This window comes from Panthera tigris, chromosome A2, assembly GCF_018350195.1.
Source record: "Panthera tigris isolate Pti1 chromosome A2, P.tigris_Pti1_mat1.1, whole genome shotgun sequence".
NCBI lineage: Eukaryota > Metazoa > Chordata > Mammalia > Carnivora > Felidae > Panthera > Panthera tigris.
Genome location: NC_056661.1, coordinates 112,917,022 through 112,932,886, shown reverse-complemented (window position 1 = coordinate 112,932,886; position 15,865 = coordinate 112,917,022). Strand labels below are relative to the sequence as shown.

Genomic DNA, 15,865 nt, shown 5'->3' with positions numbered 1-15,865 from the left:
CTCTCTGAAGTCAGATAATCAAACTGTAGCAAAGACAAATGGGGGCCTAAGCACAGTAATGGCATATGCTGACCCCCTGACATCCAAAAGAATCATGGGACATTTTTGTTATGGTCTTTAGGATAAGGATAATATGAGGGGAAAAAACGGAAAGGCTTGGTAGGAGCCGAGCACAGGATGGGATCAACACAAAGACGTTAACAAAAAAGTAAAAAGTCCTGACACTTTTTAACTGCCTTTCACTTCTGTGCATTTTGGCTTATCCAAAGAGGTTCTACCTTCTTTAAAGGGCATACAGCTATGGGGACTAGCTATCAAAGCACTACATTCAAATAAGGTCTGTTCTGTATATATTGAGTCCCTCTGGGATATCAGAAGAGTCAATAAAGATCACAGTATTCCATATAAATTCACAAGTGGCATACTTCAATTAGTTGCCCCAAATTTCAGAATCAAAGGGTATCTTTTAAGATACAAAATAATGGTTGCTAAAGAAAGAATTCAAAACCTTTCTTAAGCCTACCCTCTCAGCCATGGTACTTGTTTTTTCATGTTTATTTTATTTTGAGGGAGAGAGAGAGAGGGAGAGCGCATAATGCGCTCAAGAGCGGGGGAGGTGCAGACAAAGAGGGAGACAGAATCCCAAGCAGGCTCCCCACTGTCAGCACAGAGTCCGACTTAGGGCTCAAACTCATGAACCAGGAGATCATGACCTGAGCTGAAATGAAGAGTCAAAGGCTTAACTGAGTTAACCCAGGCACCCCTCTGCCCTGGTACTTATAATCTTAACATCCTGCATTCTAGAAAGCCAAAGCTAGCTCAAGATTATAGCTGCTACTCACAGATTCATTTGCCCTAGTATGTTTTCACCCACTCATTCACAAAAAGGGAGCCTCGATTAGAAATGCAACTAGCTCAGAGTTTAAAAAAAAAAAAAAAAAAAAAAAAAAAAAAAAAAAAAAGTACTGCCTCATATCATCCTGTTTGAAGTAAATAAGGACACCCAGCCCAATATACCAGACACTCGGTTAAGCAAGATGGAAGGAGGTGGTGCTGAGAAAGATAAATGGTTGTAATCGACAGTTATGGAACTTGCCTTGGCAAACCTTCTGAGTTCTACATCCATCTGTTCCACATTAATCTGTCTCCACTGGGTTTTAGTCCAATTATCAATGCTTCTCTGAAAACGCACAGGCAGATAAAAGTGTCAACAACATTTGGTGAAATCAAGTCTCCACAGCAAAATATATAAACTGATGATACACAGTGATTCCATCATCCAGTGAAGAGTCAATTATTTAAATATTAACTGCACTTGTCAAAACTTCGGTATCAGCAAAACAAAAAAGTTGTCAGGACCTATCAAACTTAAGGTGAAAACATGATGATGTATTAATTTTTAGTCGCAATGACAAATTCCATATACATACCATCATCATTTAATCCTGAGTACTCTGAGTTGATAAGTATATTACCATGAATTCCAGATTTTAAAACTCTACATCTAACATGAGTTTTCATAAGACAATTTTACAACATTATTAAGACACTCATCAATTTCTTGAGCATATTCTAGGTCCCTTATTATATTTCTTCCTTTTTTATTTATTTTGAAAGAGACAGAGAGAGAACGCACATGCATGAGTAGGAAAGGGGCACAGAGAGAGAGAAAAAACCAGAGAATCCCAAAAAGGCTCTATGCTGTCAGAGCAGAGCCCAAAACAAGGTTCCACCTCAGGAACTGTGAGACCATGAGGTGAACCAATATCAAGAGTTGGATGCTTAACCAACTCAGCCAACAAGGCACCCCAGTATATTTCTTTCTATGGTTCTCAACTAACCTCACAGAACATTATGTGTAACACATGTTGCAATATACCTACTTCCCCAGAATGTATTTTCCCACTGAAGATTGTAAATGAATTAACAGTATATAAATTAACTTTAGTCAGGTCCATTATAGATGCATGTACATGTAAGTAGGAGGATATACATGAATCTGCATGCACAAGTAACCATATACACATACTATATAGTTATATATTAATTTTATTTATATCCCACATAATCCCTGAAAAGAACTTGAAGCAGTCAACTCATCACACACAGTTCCATTCAGATCTAAAAATAGGGGCACCTGGGTGGCTCAGTCAATTGAGGCATCCAACTTGGCTCAGAGCATGATCTAGAGGTTCACAAGTTCAAGCCCCACATTAGGCATCGAGTGACCATGTGCCCCACTTTGGGACTTCAGACTCTGCACTCTCCCTCCTTCTCTCTCTGCCCCTCGTGGGATTTTCTCTCTTTCTCTCTTTCTCTCTCTCTGCCCCCCACTCACTTGTGCTCTCTCTCTCAAAATAAATAATTAAAAATCTTTTTAAAAACCTGATTCAGAGAAGAATCTTCTAAGAGATACACAAATTCTAATTCAAAGGGGAGGGGAATATGATACACACATATTTCACATTATAAAACCCCTACAAAATGATACGGACATTAAAATTTGCCTATTTATACAAAAGCACTCACACACACACAAAGTAGTGTCTTACTCTGATATAAATCATGACATCCCAGAGTCCCTTGAGCAATTTTACTTCTTTGCGACACTGCTTCATTTGTTTGTACTCTGGAAGAGCCACTTCAAAAAGATGGGTAGATTCCTGCATCTGCAACATTTCTTCTTCCAATGCTTCAAGCTCCTGATTTGCCTAAGGAGAAAACACACACACACGCACGCAAACACCCTTAACGTCCAATGAACTGCCAGAGAAAGAGAAGCCACGTGGTTCTATACACCTCCAGTTATGTTAACATTTGCAACCTTCATTTTAAAATGAACATTAAAAGAAATCAGCAGTATAATTATTGGTAAAATGGAGGTTTTTGATAAGCAAACTCACAGCTACTCAAAAATTCAGAGTAGACCACTAATAAAGACAAACCTGTCACCAATATTGCCCCCTACATGCTTCAGCAAAGTTTGCTCTTGCATCAGATTTTCTATGAGTACAATTTTTTTCTCTTGATTTTCATTTATAGCCGGGGACTTGGCTGGAGAGCAAATGGTGAGGCTCTAGAAGATTCCACTTAAGAAGAAACCACTTCTTTAAAAAAAGAACTTTCGGATTTAAAAAATATCCTAGAGATTATCAGTAGTACAAAATGTACTGAAGAGACTTCATGGAATAAAACACTGGAGATAAAAACAGCACAGCAGGAGAAATTTCACTGTACAATTATCCTTCCCAAGGCTGAGCTACCATCCCGTCTATGCATGTATGTCTGTGTTACGCCAAATACAAACGGAGTCATCTTTTTTCTTTCTTGATAAGCCAACTCTTAATTTTAGTTTTGATTAACACTGTAGTGTGTTCACATGGTTAAAGTTAGAGGAGTACAGAAGAGCCTGTAACGCAGCAAAAGCTGCTGTTCTCTCCAATCCTTCTGGGTGCCATTTCTCCAACTCCCAATTCCATGCACAAGCTGCTCCTTCTTCATTTATCAAGTTCAGACATTACGCTAGGTTACTGGCTCTGCAAAAAGAGGACTTAACTTTGTTTTTCCACTTTATATTTTCTCCCAGCCTCCTCTCAATACCCAACTCTTACATTACTTTAGTTCTTCTGGTTTTCTTAAATTTCAATACTCATACTTAATCCTTCTGGGCCTCAGGTTTCAACTCTCCCAATTGCCTACTCTATCAAGAAGAATATGAGCACTTCAATCTTCTCTCATTATACATGTATTTCATTTTTACAAGTTATGTCTTTATAACCAAGAACTGCAATGCTAGGACTCAGTTTACCAATTTTTTTTTATTATGAAAAATTCCATGCACATAACAAGGTGTGGGGTGTGTGCGTACCCTCGGCTTAGGACTATGTTATTGGTAACTTTTAACGGCCTCCTCAGTTTTATTCCCTTCCTTCCCACCACAAATTTAATTGCCAAATTTTATTTAATATTCCCCTGATCTTTATATTTCTACTATATATATATATATATAGGTACTGCTAAATGCTAAAAGGTTAAATTTTTTTTGAAATTTATGTGAATAACTTTATACTCTATATTAAGACATTTCAATTCCTGCTTTGAGCCATAGTCGTGAGGCTCTGTGAAATTCACTGATTTCTACTGCTGGGTAACTACTACCTTGCATGAATACTGCATTTGTGACTTTGTATGAATACTGCAATTAATTTATTCTTCAGATGGTCATTAAGGCCCTCTGTGTAACCAGTACTGACGCTCTCCCAGGAATTTTTGTGTCCCCTGGTATAAACGTTTCATTTACTCCTACAGCAGAAGCTTCTGTTTGCCTCTGCTTTCCATCTGAGATTCAGCTACTCCTTTTTTTCCCTGCCCTTCAGAGCTTTCTTGGGAGCTCAGCAATAGATATAAAGTCACACATGTAGGGGTGCCTGGGGTGACTCAATGAGTTAAGCGTCCAACTCTTGATTTCAGCTCAGAGCGTGATCTCACAGTTTATGAGTTGGAGCCCTAGATCGAGCTCCATGCTCAAAACATGGAGCCTGCTTGGATTCCCTTTCTCCTTTCTCCGCTCCTCCCCATCTCACACTCTCTCTCTCTCAAATAAATAAACCTAAAAAAAAAGTTGCACATTTCTGAACATGTTTCAGCATCTGTTTTACAAAAGGATTTTCTAAATGTCTAGACTACCACACTCCCCAAAGTAAACAGCCCTTTTATTTGTCATTTTTCCTAGATTACTTACACCAAATTATTCCTAAATATATATACCTAGTAATGTTAATTCAACTGTTTACTGTACCTTTGGATATGAAGAAACAAGAGCACATAATGTAAGTTTACCGAGGAAATCTGTTATAAAGGAGAAATTCACCATACCACTCCCTCTGATCCTGAAGGGGCAATGGTTTTCTGCCTCATGGAGTGAAGTGCCTTGAATGCTAGGGTCTACTACCAGCCCAGAATAAGCACCTACATGCCTTGGGATGAATCCAGTTAGAGGAGTATTAAATGTATGAGCCACACACACGAAAATGACTTCAAAATAAAGGTAACCCAGCCCTACTATATTCAAAACATCCCTCAACACATTCTGTAGGTACAAGGATAAATATCTCTGACTTTTAAATATTTAACTATATGCTGTTATATTATAGCATGCAAATGGTAGGATTCAATAAATAACTATAGTAAATGTTTACATACAGCACATTGGTTAGTCAAGTAAAAATGTCTCCCCTTCCACAATCTGTTCAGACCACCTGCAATTCACATAGAATCTTTAAAAACTCCACAACTCTATTAGCATATTCTAACCCACAGTGAATACATTAACCACTTTTCTTTAGCCAAGTGAAAAAAGAAGATCTGCTACAGAATGGTGTTTTCTGAAAGGCTTTAAGGCAGTTATAACTAAATTCAATCTACAATTTGGACAGAGAGGCACAAGCTGTAAGTTTTATACCAGTCTAAGGAGTAAAGACCATCTCCAGCATGAAGTAAAAAGAGGATGGAAGTCTCCATGAAGATCTCAGAAAGATTCACCGTTCCTGAATCTAAACCTCACCAACTCATTTCTTATTTTAGACGCTAGGTTAAGAATTTCTGTTATTTTTCTTTTTTTTTTTTTTCATTTTTAAAAAATGTTTATTTACTTTTGAGAGAGGGAGAGAGAGAGAGAGAGAGACAGAGCGTGAGATGGAGAGGGGCAGAGAGAAAGAGAGGGAGACCCAGAATCCCAAGCAGGATCCAGCTCTGAGCCATCAGCACAGAGCCCAATGCAGGGCCCAAACCCACGGCCCATGAGTTCAGGACCTGAGCCAAAGTCAGACACTCAACCAACTGAGCCACCCACACACCCCTCTAATAAACTTTTAAAACATTTTTTTCAAGCCTCAAGCAAACTATTCACCATTTTGGATTATTTGCCCATAATACTCATTCTTAAGAGTTCACTGTAATAATGCAGTTCATTACGAACGAGGACTGCAGGATTAATATTTCTATCCAGAGTAAGGAATAAGTTATAAGCTTTCTTTAACCATGGTTAAAAGTCACTAGCCAAGTATCACATGGTAAACAACAAAACGGTTAAAATTCCTGTTTTAAAAAAATTTAGAGAGGTAGAATTTTAACACTAATCTGTCACTAACTGTAATCTCCAGTGTTACTTAATTACACACGATGGTTTCTTTAGCTGAAAAAAGGAGAACAGAAGCTGTATCATGGGGATATTGTAAGAACTGGAAGAAAGAATATGAAGTAATATGCTTAAAGTTCTCGACACATATATATAGTAAGTGCTTAAAAATAGTCATTTTTGTTACTTTCACAAACATGATTACTTTGATAATGATGGCAGTTTTGGGAGACAGGATTTAAATCACTATTGGGGAGAAAGGTTCATAAACCAGTTTTAAATAGTTAATTCTCAACTGCGATAACTAACCGCAAAACTAAGGCAAAATACCGCAGTATCTAATTTGACTTTCTAAAATAACTATCGTAGCAAAAAATAATTGAGATCAGCGTTACCTTATCAAGCACAGTGTACGGATTTTCTGTATTAAAATGGAGAGGAGCATAGAGTCTGAATCTCTCTCTGAACTCGGCCTGCTTTTCCTGATGTGGACAGAAAAAAATCTGACAGTGAATCTCAAACAACAGCCTCAATTATTCTTGTAAAATCTTTCTTAAAAATGGGGGGGAAAATACCAACAAAAATACCCACAAAACTTGGTAGTTAGCTTACATCGAAGGAAATACATTTTTTCCTCAGCAGCGTGACTTCGACATTTTGGAGAGGTGAGACCGCATGTCTGACAGTCACTGCAATCTTTTTGGTCGTTTCCCATCTTTCAGGTAATTCCTGTAAACACAAAGGTGCAAATGGGAAATTACCTCAATGCCTCAATCCAACCAACTCCACAAGACTCCATGATCCCAGCCTCTTTGAATGAACCCAGGACATCTCATTCTTCCAGAAGAGAAGATGCTTATCCCCAGAAAGATTCAAGTGGCCAGAAGGCTCAGAGCCAGGCTGACCCCGTGGTGCCAGTGGATCCATGTCTTCCAAGTATAAACCAGGGCTGTCATCTGGTGTTAAGATTTCTCTCAGAATAAACGAAAATCTTTTCAAAATACACACCAATCTCCAAATTGTTTTGCTGTTGAGGGAATAAAATTAAAGCACTCTGGAAAGGATTTCCTTGCTGTGTAACAAGTGGAAAAAGAGCCAGATTTAGCAATTTAGCAAGTGGAGAAAGATTGTTTGAAACTGGTGGGACAGAGAGGAAAACGTGAATCAATCTAAGCCCACGTTTTCCTCTAGCTTCCAAAGCTCCTTGTGTCCTTTCTCTAAATGGACAGTTCGAGCCTTTAGGTTAGGCTCGCTGTAACTGTCCTGGATTTCTGAAGTAAAAAGAAGCCAAGGGAAGAGAAGGTTAATTCCTACTTGATGTAGGACAAAACCGGCAATAAACAGTCCAGGTAGCAACTCAACCCTGTACTCCCTGACTACAGTGCAAACAGGACAACCTATTTGGTCAACAAATTATCTTCTTTGAAGAGCCCTTGTAGAGAACCACTGTTGAAAAGCATTCCTTGTGCCCAGACTAACTGAGCATTGTTTCTCTGATCTCCTTGGGACACTGAAATTGTTGTGTCATACAAAACCACCCCTAGGGGACTCTACTTGTGTAGCTCGAGAGCAAAAACAAAGGTTCTAAAGACTATTTGTAACCCTCAATAAATATCTGATGAATGATTGAGTGGGTAGCTGCCAATTATGAGAAGGACGCTGTGCTAAGTGTCAACTGTATCTACGTGGGGGGAGGGGTACCACAAAGATAAAATACGTTCTTCCACTTAAACTGTTTTGTAATCCATCAGAGTGAATGAGAGGCTCCCAAGAACTATTCCATATGACGGAATGTGTTAACTTCCATCAGGAGGTCTAGGGGCTATGGAAACAAAATTCTTGGAAGGCAACTTTCCTGACAGCAATTGCCAGAACAGACCAGGAACCAAGAGACCTGGGCTCTAAACGTCCTTGTCCTTCATCATCTTCCTCCACCCTTCTCATCAAAACTCAGCACCCTCATCCGTACAGTCTCACCTTGCCTTTTCCCATCGATTCCATGGAACTCAAATATCACCTGGAATACTTTCCGGAGTAACAGGTGCAAAAGTCACATCCCTGGGCTTGTGCCCCTTAACCCTTATTGACTACACCAGACCTGCTGTTACCTGCTTCATATTTAGGATTCCGAATAAGCTTCTGCTTGATAAAAATAGATTTTCATTGAAAACCAAAAGATCAGATGATCTCCAAAGTCTAACTGATATGATTCCCAAAATGAGTTAGCATTGACTCTGTGGCTCAAAGTAATATCCGGGTTGCAATGGGCAGAGATGAGCAGGAGCTCCTTGGAGATCCTGCCAGGTAAGATTACCAGCCCAGGTTGGGGTGAGGCTTGTATGGAAATGAGACAGTATTCAGAAACTAAAGGCAGTCACTGAAGGCTTCTTAACAAGGAAGGGACTTAATAAAAACTATACATTAAAGTTTAGTCTAGCCTCAGACCTTATTGTAGACAGTGAGTAAGGACACAGCCACAAGGAGGGGCTTCTTAGCCTAGAATCAAGCACAGGCTAGCATCTGGACAATGTTATTATAACTGTTAATGATTATGAGGAGGAAACAGTATCACAAACTACTTTAATTAAAATAAGATTGGGGCACTGTTATCCTCCACATGTATTTTGTAGTGCCTTTAAGTCTTATTTTTCCTCTGGATGGAGGCACACACATAGCTAAAAGTGTAGCCCACTTTCGAAATATTAAAAAACCCAGTGTTTTCAATAATGCATTAACCTTAAATAATGAGCCAAACTCTTAAAACAGAAATTCTAGAAGCCGTGGTTACATGATCTGTGTTACCACTGGTTTCTCTATATATTAAGATCCAAGATCCGGCTGAAAGAATATCCAAAGCTCTCTAAAAACAAACATTTACACTGTGCCCCACAACTATCTCATCTCTCACTCTTGCTATGCGTGTCTGTATCCACATCTTACCGCACTCCATATCTAACTAGGTTTCAGTTCTCATGGCAATTTTATAGTTAAATAGAACTTAGCAATCCATACATATTAATTCTTTATGGTCTCTGTAATCAAGATAACGCTTGTAAATACACTGCTGCATTCAATCTTCACAAAACAAAATGAGAGAGATAAAATGCAGCAGCTGCTGCAAGAAGTTTGGCAGTTTCTCAAGAAGTTAAACTTAGTATCACCACAGGACCCAGCAATTCCACTTCTAAGTGTGTTCCACAAGAAACTGAAAGGAGGTACTCAAAAAAAAAAAAAAAAAAAAAAAAGGAATCAGGTACTCAAATAGTTACTTGTACACCGATGTTCACACCAGCACGACTCATAATAGCCAAAAGATGGAAACCACCCAAATGTCCATCAAGACTTAAGTTGTGGTAGATATAAATACAATGTAACCATTATTCAGACACGAGAAAGAAAGCAGCATTCACATACTACGATGTGAATGAACCTCAAAAATATGCCAAGTGAAAGAAGCCAGACACAAAATACCCTGTATTGTACAATTCCATGTAGGAAGTATCTAGAAGAAGTAAACCCACAGAAACAGAAGACTGGCAAGGGCCAAGGACTGGGGGCAGAGTGCAAGGGAGAAGTCATGGGCAAAGAAGGCCAATAGGCATGGACGTCCTTTTAGGAGTGATGAAAGGGTATGGAGATGAGAGGTGGTGGTTACACAACCTTACGTTCATATTAAATGCCACGTACTTTGTAATGATCACTTTTATGTCATGCGAACGGTGAATTTCATCTCAAAAAAAGAAAAAGTGGGGGAAATGGACACAGTACCAATGTTAAATGTAAGGGATCTGGAGAGATATTTTCCTGAAGAGGGAGCATGCTCTGAGACAAGCAGATGGGATGAACTCGTACGGTACTCAAAATCAAATCTACGTCTGGGTTCCACACTCTACTCTCTGAGCTAGAATTTAATACAAGTGTGTTTACATTAATGTGTCCACTATTCACATGTGCAAGGTGAAACCTAAGTCCATCCTGGAAGTTGGTGGATGATGCAAATATATGATCTCCAATACTCCGATATAGGCATGGGAACTGTGAGCTCTTGATTCGTGGTTTTAATTCTAACTACCACAACTTCATTCAGCACTGGGCACAGAGCAGCCACCAAGTTTTTCCAAAGGACAGAAACAGGAGGACAACACGCAACTCCTATTCAGAAAACAGTGATTTCTCCAACCAAATTGGGCTTTATTCTTTTTTAAGTGTATTTATTTTGAGAGACAGAGAGCAAGAGTGGGGGTGGGGCAGAGACAGAGGGACAGAAAAAATCTCTCTGAGAGATCAGCAGGCTCCAAGCTGTGAGGTCATAGCCTGAGCAGAAATCAAGAGTGCGACGTTTAACTGACTAAGCCAGCCAGGCGCCCCCTGTGCTTTATTCTTTATTAAAGCGTCCATAATAGGCTTCCAAAGACTAGGACTCCTCTCAACGGACAGACAGCTTTCAATGAAAGAGAACTGGAATATATTTCAGGTCTTAAAGTCAAGGTAAAGTGGAACTCCAAAGAGCAACTCCGAGGCTGTTACCTAAATACCGTCCAATAAGAAGGCAGTGAAGGACAGCAGTTGAGATGGAGTATTTTGGCATGAAACACTCCTAGATTTGTGCTGGCTGGTTTTACGATTTGTGTGACTTTGAAAAATATATTAACTCTTTTTCAGATCCCTAACCTGTAAAATACAAGCAGGGGTCTACAGTATACGTTGTTAAAGGATGGTATAAGAGAGGGGATGTAAAGAGCTTGGCTAAAGTAGGTGCTCAACTTAAGTTAATTGTGGTTATTTTACCAGTACGCTTACCTCCAGCTGAATATAGACTTGCTCAGGCATCTTCTGGCCATAGGTTTCCAAGAGTGCGATGGTTTGTTTTAGTGGTTCGAAGAGTTCATCAGTAGTTCTCTGTCGGCTTCTTACCGCCAGAAGATGCCCCATGATATCCACCAAACCATCGTGATCACCCTCACTTAAATCTCTCTGAAGTCCAGCATCTGTGTCCTTTATAAAGTCTTGTAGCTCATTCAGACTATTAAATACACAGAAATATACATGCACACACACAAAGACATGCAAACCCAAATTAAGCGCATTAAAACCTTTAGAAGACTTCTGATAGAATCTTATGGTCACTATTTACCTATTTAAACATCACTCGTTATCTCTGTTAAGAAACCGGCAGTTTTAATGTTCTTAAAATTTTTATCTCAATATTAGAAAGCAGTCAGCTGTTCAGAGTTGTAATTCCAAATACCAAAGCAAAGAAGGCTACCTGTCTACGACAAATCTCAAAAGATGCTCCTGAAACATCCAGCTCCATTTCTTAATAATGTTCAGCAAGCTCACTTTGAAGGGCTTCATGTCCACCCTGAACCAGCTATCAAACACTCTGAAGTCATCAAACTTGCTCATCTGAACATACAAAGCTTCATAAATGTCAATCTATAATTAGAAAAAAAAAATGACTTTAACAGTTCAGTCAAAAGCAAAGAAGTACCTTAAACACTAATGGTTTTCCTTGCCTGTTCTCTGAACTGTTGGAGAGTCGGTGGTTGTTCGGGGACTTCTTCGTTTGCATGAGCACCTGTCTCCTCAGATGACATACTGTGGCCATACAGGAGAAAATGCCTCATGAACTCGGATCGGTCATCAACCCAGAGGTAAGCATATGTGTCCAGGGTATTTCTAAAGTCCAAGACTTTGTTGATGACGTCTGCCACTCTGTTCATTATCTCCTGCCTGACTTCTGCCAGGCCTAACATATTCTCCATGTCATTCTAAATGAGAGGAAAGCCAAGGGTTTATTAAAAGCAACCTCGCTTCATCAACTATATGCAACAGAAATTACTCACTGAAATTCTTCAATGGCAGAGCAGTTGGTACAATCAATCAAAAACCGTGTTGTCGTTTCCCAGCGTCTCATTTCCTAGTGTTCCCCATTACCTCAATTTATGTTTGAATCATTAACAAAACATAAATACCCATTTACAAAGAAAATACCTGATAATCGGCGATTTCCAGATGTGCTGCCACCCGCTTCATCTGGGCAGACATTCTGAAACTACTGCATAGCACTCCCTCCACCAGATCATAGAAGCCATCCCCAGCCTCTCGTTCTAAAGAAGGTTTAAACAGAATCTCAGGGGGTGTGAGGATCATCTGTGCTTGAAAAAACGGCACAGGTTTCAGTTGTTTCTCCATATTCATCAGAAAGAAATCTAAGTCGTGCATGATAGCTTGAAAAAAGCCTTCCACCACAATGTCATCAATGAATTCTACATAAATCTTCCACGTATCCAGAGAAGGATTTGCTCTGAAGAGCTTCCTGTTTTCCTACAAATGTAAATATTAACAGAGGAGTATAAACAACAGTGAGTACAAACATGAAAGCTTTACGTTTAAATATTTTGTTAAAAAAATATTTTGCTCCTGCACAAGTCAGGGACATTTAAATGCTAGGTTGTAGAACCTTAAGCTAAATAGTAAAAATCAAAGCAGGTTGTTGTGACATTTGTATCAGTTATAAAATACATTCAAAGGTCATTCTTTAAAGGAAAAATAATTATGAAAATTGCATCTTCAAATACGAACAAGAAATTCTTGAGTTCTGAACACATTCTGTATGTATTGGACATAGGCTCAAGTTCTTGCTCTGTCCCTAACTCCAAGGGGCCTAGGACATGGTCTTCCAGGGCCCAAGGTGTAGGTTTCCCAAACTGGCCCTTCAGAGAACACTGTTCTGGAACATCCAAGGTCACTAAGTCAGCAAAGCGCTCTGTCCTGCAGGCCTTTCTTGGAGATTCACTGTTCCACTATTATAAGTTCACTTACGTTGGTTTAACCAAAACACAAAGAACACTTTGTGCAAAGCACCTATAAGTCGCCTACGGAATAGTAACCCAGCTTGGGGAAAACAGGCTTGGTGAAGTCGAAACTCTCTTTGTGCTTCAACAATATTAAGTTCTTCTACTTCAACATCTCCCAAGTGTGAGTGATGAATAGGCAGTAGGGCATGACAGGGTCGGACACAGATATGCATCAAGACTGCTAGAGGTGGGGCATACAGTGTGGCAGACCTAAGGACACAGATTTGAAAAGATCAGGTGGGCAGCACGGCTGGTTCCAGAGACACCTTTCTGAGTGGCAAAGGTTACATAGGCATTACAGTCCAGAGAGCAGAGGCCCAACTCAGAAACGAGAGCACAGACAAAAGGAGACCCTGGAATAAGAGCTGGTTACAAGGCAGACTATACTCTTTGCTTTTTTTTGATCTTTTGCTACTGTGGATATATGATCCAGGATTCAAAGGTGTGTGTTACTTGCAAGAACCAGAAATAAAGAGGTGATAAAAATGGGCCAAGATTAGAAAGTTCTTTGAGGGATTTCTTGCCCTCAAACAAATTTAAGGGCCTCTCCTTTGAGAAATGCTATCTTGCCCATCCAGGTGGACTATTCATATCCGTATATATCTGTAGTATACGTGACCCACTACCCTGGAGTTGTGCAGTAGACATCCTGGGCAATTGTACATAGCAGTCTCGGCTCCTTTGTGTGCACTAGAAAGAAGAAATATAGATCTTAGAGCCGAAAACACAAAAATCCTTAAAGACCATCTTGTTAAGTCTCTTCATTTTAAAGATATAAAAACAAAGACCTAAGACATACCAAGTGTCACAGGGGTAGGAAGTTAGCAACTAAGCTAGAACTAGAAACAGGACCTCTGGACTCCGGAGGGCAGGTCTTTTCCAAACCTGTTTCCAAACATCACAGCCCTGCTCACACCTTGCTTTCAGACTTCTAGCCTTCAGACTGTGAAAGAATACGTTTCTGACATTACAAGCCCCCCATTTGTGGTACTCTGTTACCGCAGCCCTAGAATGCTCATACAGGCAGCAATCAAAGAAAGAAAGCCGCGACAAAGTCTGTCCGAGCAAGCTGTTATCAGTAAGGAAAATTAAAACTTAGAAACTTCAGACAAACTTGGAAGCCAAAAGAAACTTTGAAACCCGTATTAATGTTTTTCTTTTTTTGCTACACTACGCTCAACACAGCATATCAAGTGCGCCACACGTCACATTTTGGTGAGCAGGTGTGTTCTCCTTCACACCCCTTCTTCACTCTGTGTCTTCATCCTCATTCGCCAGCCTCTCCTGGTTTTCCTCCTACTGTGTCATGTTCCTTTTCTGCACCTTGGGCTCGTTCTTCTTCCTCCTCCGTTTCCTAAGGTTCTTCTTCCTCCTCCCTGTTTCCCCACAGACCTGTCCTTGACTTACTTCTGTTCTCTAGCTACACAGCTCTTGGGGATCTCATGAGCTTAAATGTCATGGCCACCGACTTCTTTTTCACAGGCACTTCCAGTTTACAGCCCTTTCCCAAACTCCAGAACTAGTAAATCCAACTGCTGCCACAACTCCTCCTCATCTGACAGACGCCTCACATTAGGGGTACCTCGGTGGCTCAGTCTGTTCGTCAACTTCAGCTCAGGTTATGATGTCACAGTTTGTGAGTTTGAGCCCCGTGTCGGGCTCTGTGCTGACAGCTCAGAGCCTGGAGCCTGCTTCAGACCCTGTGTCTGCCTCTCTCTCTGCCTCTTCCCTGCTCACACTGTCTGTCTCTCTCTCTCTCAAAAATAAAGAAACATTTTTTTAAATGTCTAAGACTGACATCTTTCCTTCTCAGCTGTCCTCTTGCTCACATAGCCTTTCCCACCTGAATGTCTGAATGGATTGCAACTTCATCTTTCCAGCTGAGGGGCACCAAACTCTTAGAATAGCCTCCTTCTTTGATGTTCCACATCCAATTCTGTTTGTTTTACTTAATTTAAAATATATGCAGAACCCAACCACTCCTAATTATCTCCATAGTCACCTCCTGGGTCCAGGTACCACCATCCGTCACCTAGATTGCTGCCACAGTAACCCACCAGGCCCTCTACCTTCCCTGTGGTCTTGTTTCAACAGGACAGCCTGACTCTGGTCTGAGCACTGTGTCTATCTATAGAGATTCCATATAACAAATGCACTCAGAAGGAAATACTGAATTTGCTCTTTGGTTCCTGTTCTTTTTTCCTTATGAAGAATGAAAAATGAACTTCCCCACATTCCCCTCACCAGAGCTGCCCCTCTGTGAGCACCACAATCCTGTACTTTGCTGTCTTCTCTCCAGTCACTACAGATTAGCTGCCCATGTTCCTGTCTACAGCCAACATCCCCATGTATGTATGCAATCCCATTCCTTCCAAGATTTTCCTCAGTCATTATTTCTCCTCTCCTAGATCATTCCAATCAACTTCTATCACCCAAAAACATCAACCAGCATTAAAAATAAAATCCTCCCAGGGGTGCCTGGGTGGCTCAGTTGGTTAAGAGTCCAACTCTTGGTTTCAGCTCAGGTCATGATGTCACAGTTCGCGAGATCAAGTCCTATGTCGGGCTCTGCACTGTCGGTGGGATTCTCTGGTTGGGATTCTCTCTCTCCCTCTCCACCACTCACACTGTCTCTGTCTCTCTCAAAAATAAATAAATAAAATTAAAAAAAAAAAAAAATATTCCCGGGGCGCCTGGGTGGCTCAGTCGGTTAAGCGTCCAACTTCGGCTCGGGTCGCGGTCTCGCGGTCCGTGAGTTCGGGCCCCGCGTCGGGCACTGGGCTGGTGGCTCAGAGCCTGGAGCCTGCTTCTGATTCTGTGTCTCCCTCTCTGCCCCTCCCCAGCCATGCTCTGTCTCTCTCTGTCTCAA

At 40.5% G+C, this 15,865-nt stretch overlaps 1 protein-coding gene across 2 annotated transcripts in view; it reads right to left on the bottom strand.

Moving 5' to 3' along the window:
• Positions 1 to 15,865, bottom strand: part of DNAH11 (dynein axonemal heavy chain 11) — a 356,336-nt gene that overhangs the window by 265,648 nt on the left and 74,823 nt on the right. For both annotated transcript variants that reach the window (XM_042967928.1, XM_042967929.1), the window contains 8 exons: positions 12,131 to 12,463; positions 11,653 to 11,907; positions 11,403 to 11,572; positions 10,937 to 11,159; positions 6,749 to 6,865; positions 6,532 to 6,618; positions 2,553 to 2,711; positions 1,097 to 1,180 (listed from right to left, as the gene is read on the bottom strand). In XM_042967928.1, the coding sequence (XP_042823862.1) occupies positions 1,097 to 1,180; positions 2,553 to 2,711; positions 6,532 to 6,618; positions 6,749 to 6,865; positions 10,937 to 11,159; positions 11,403 to 11,572; positions 11,653 to 11,907; positions 12,131 to 12,463 (1,428 nt within the window). The remainder of the gene's footprint in view (positions 1 to 1,096; positions 1,181 to 2,552; positions 2,712 to 6,531; positions 6,619 to 6,748; positions 6,866 to 10,936; positions 11,160 to 11,402; positions 11,573 to 11,652; positions 11,908 to 12,130; positions 12,464 to 15,865) is intronic.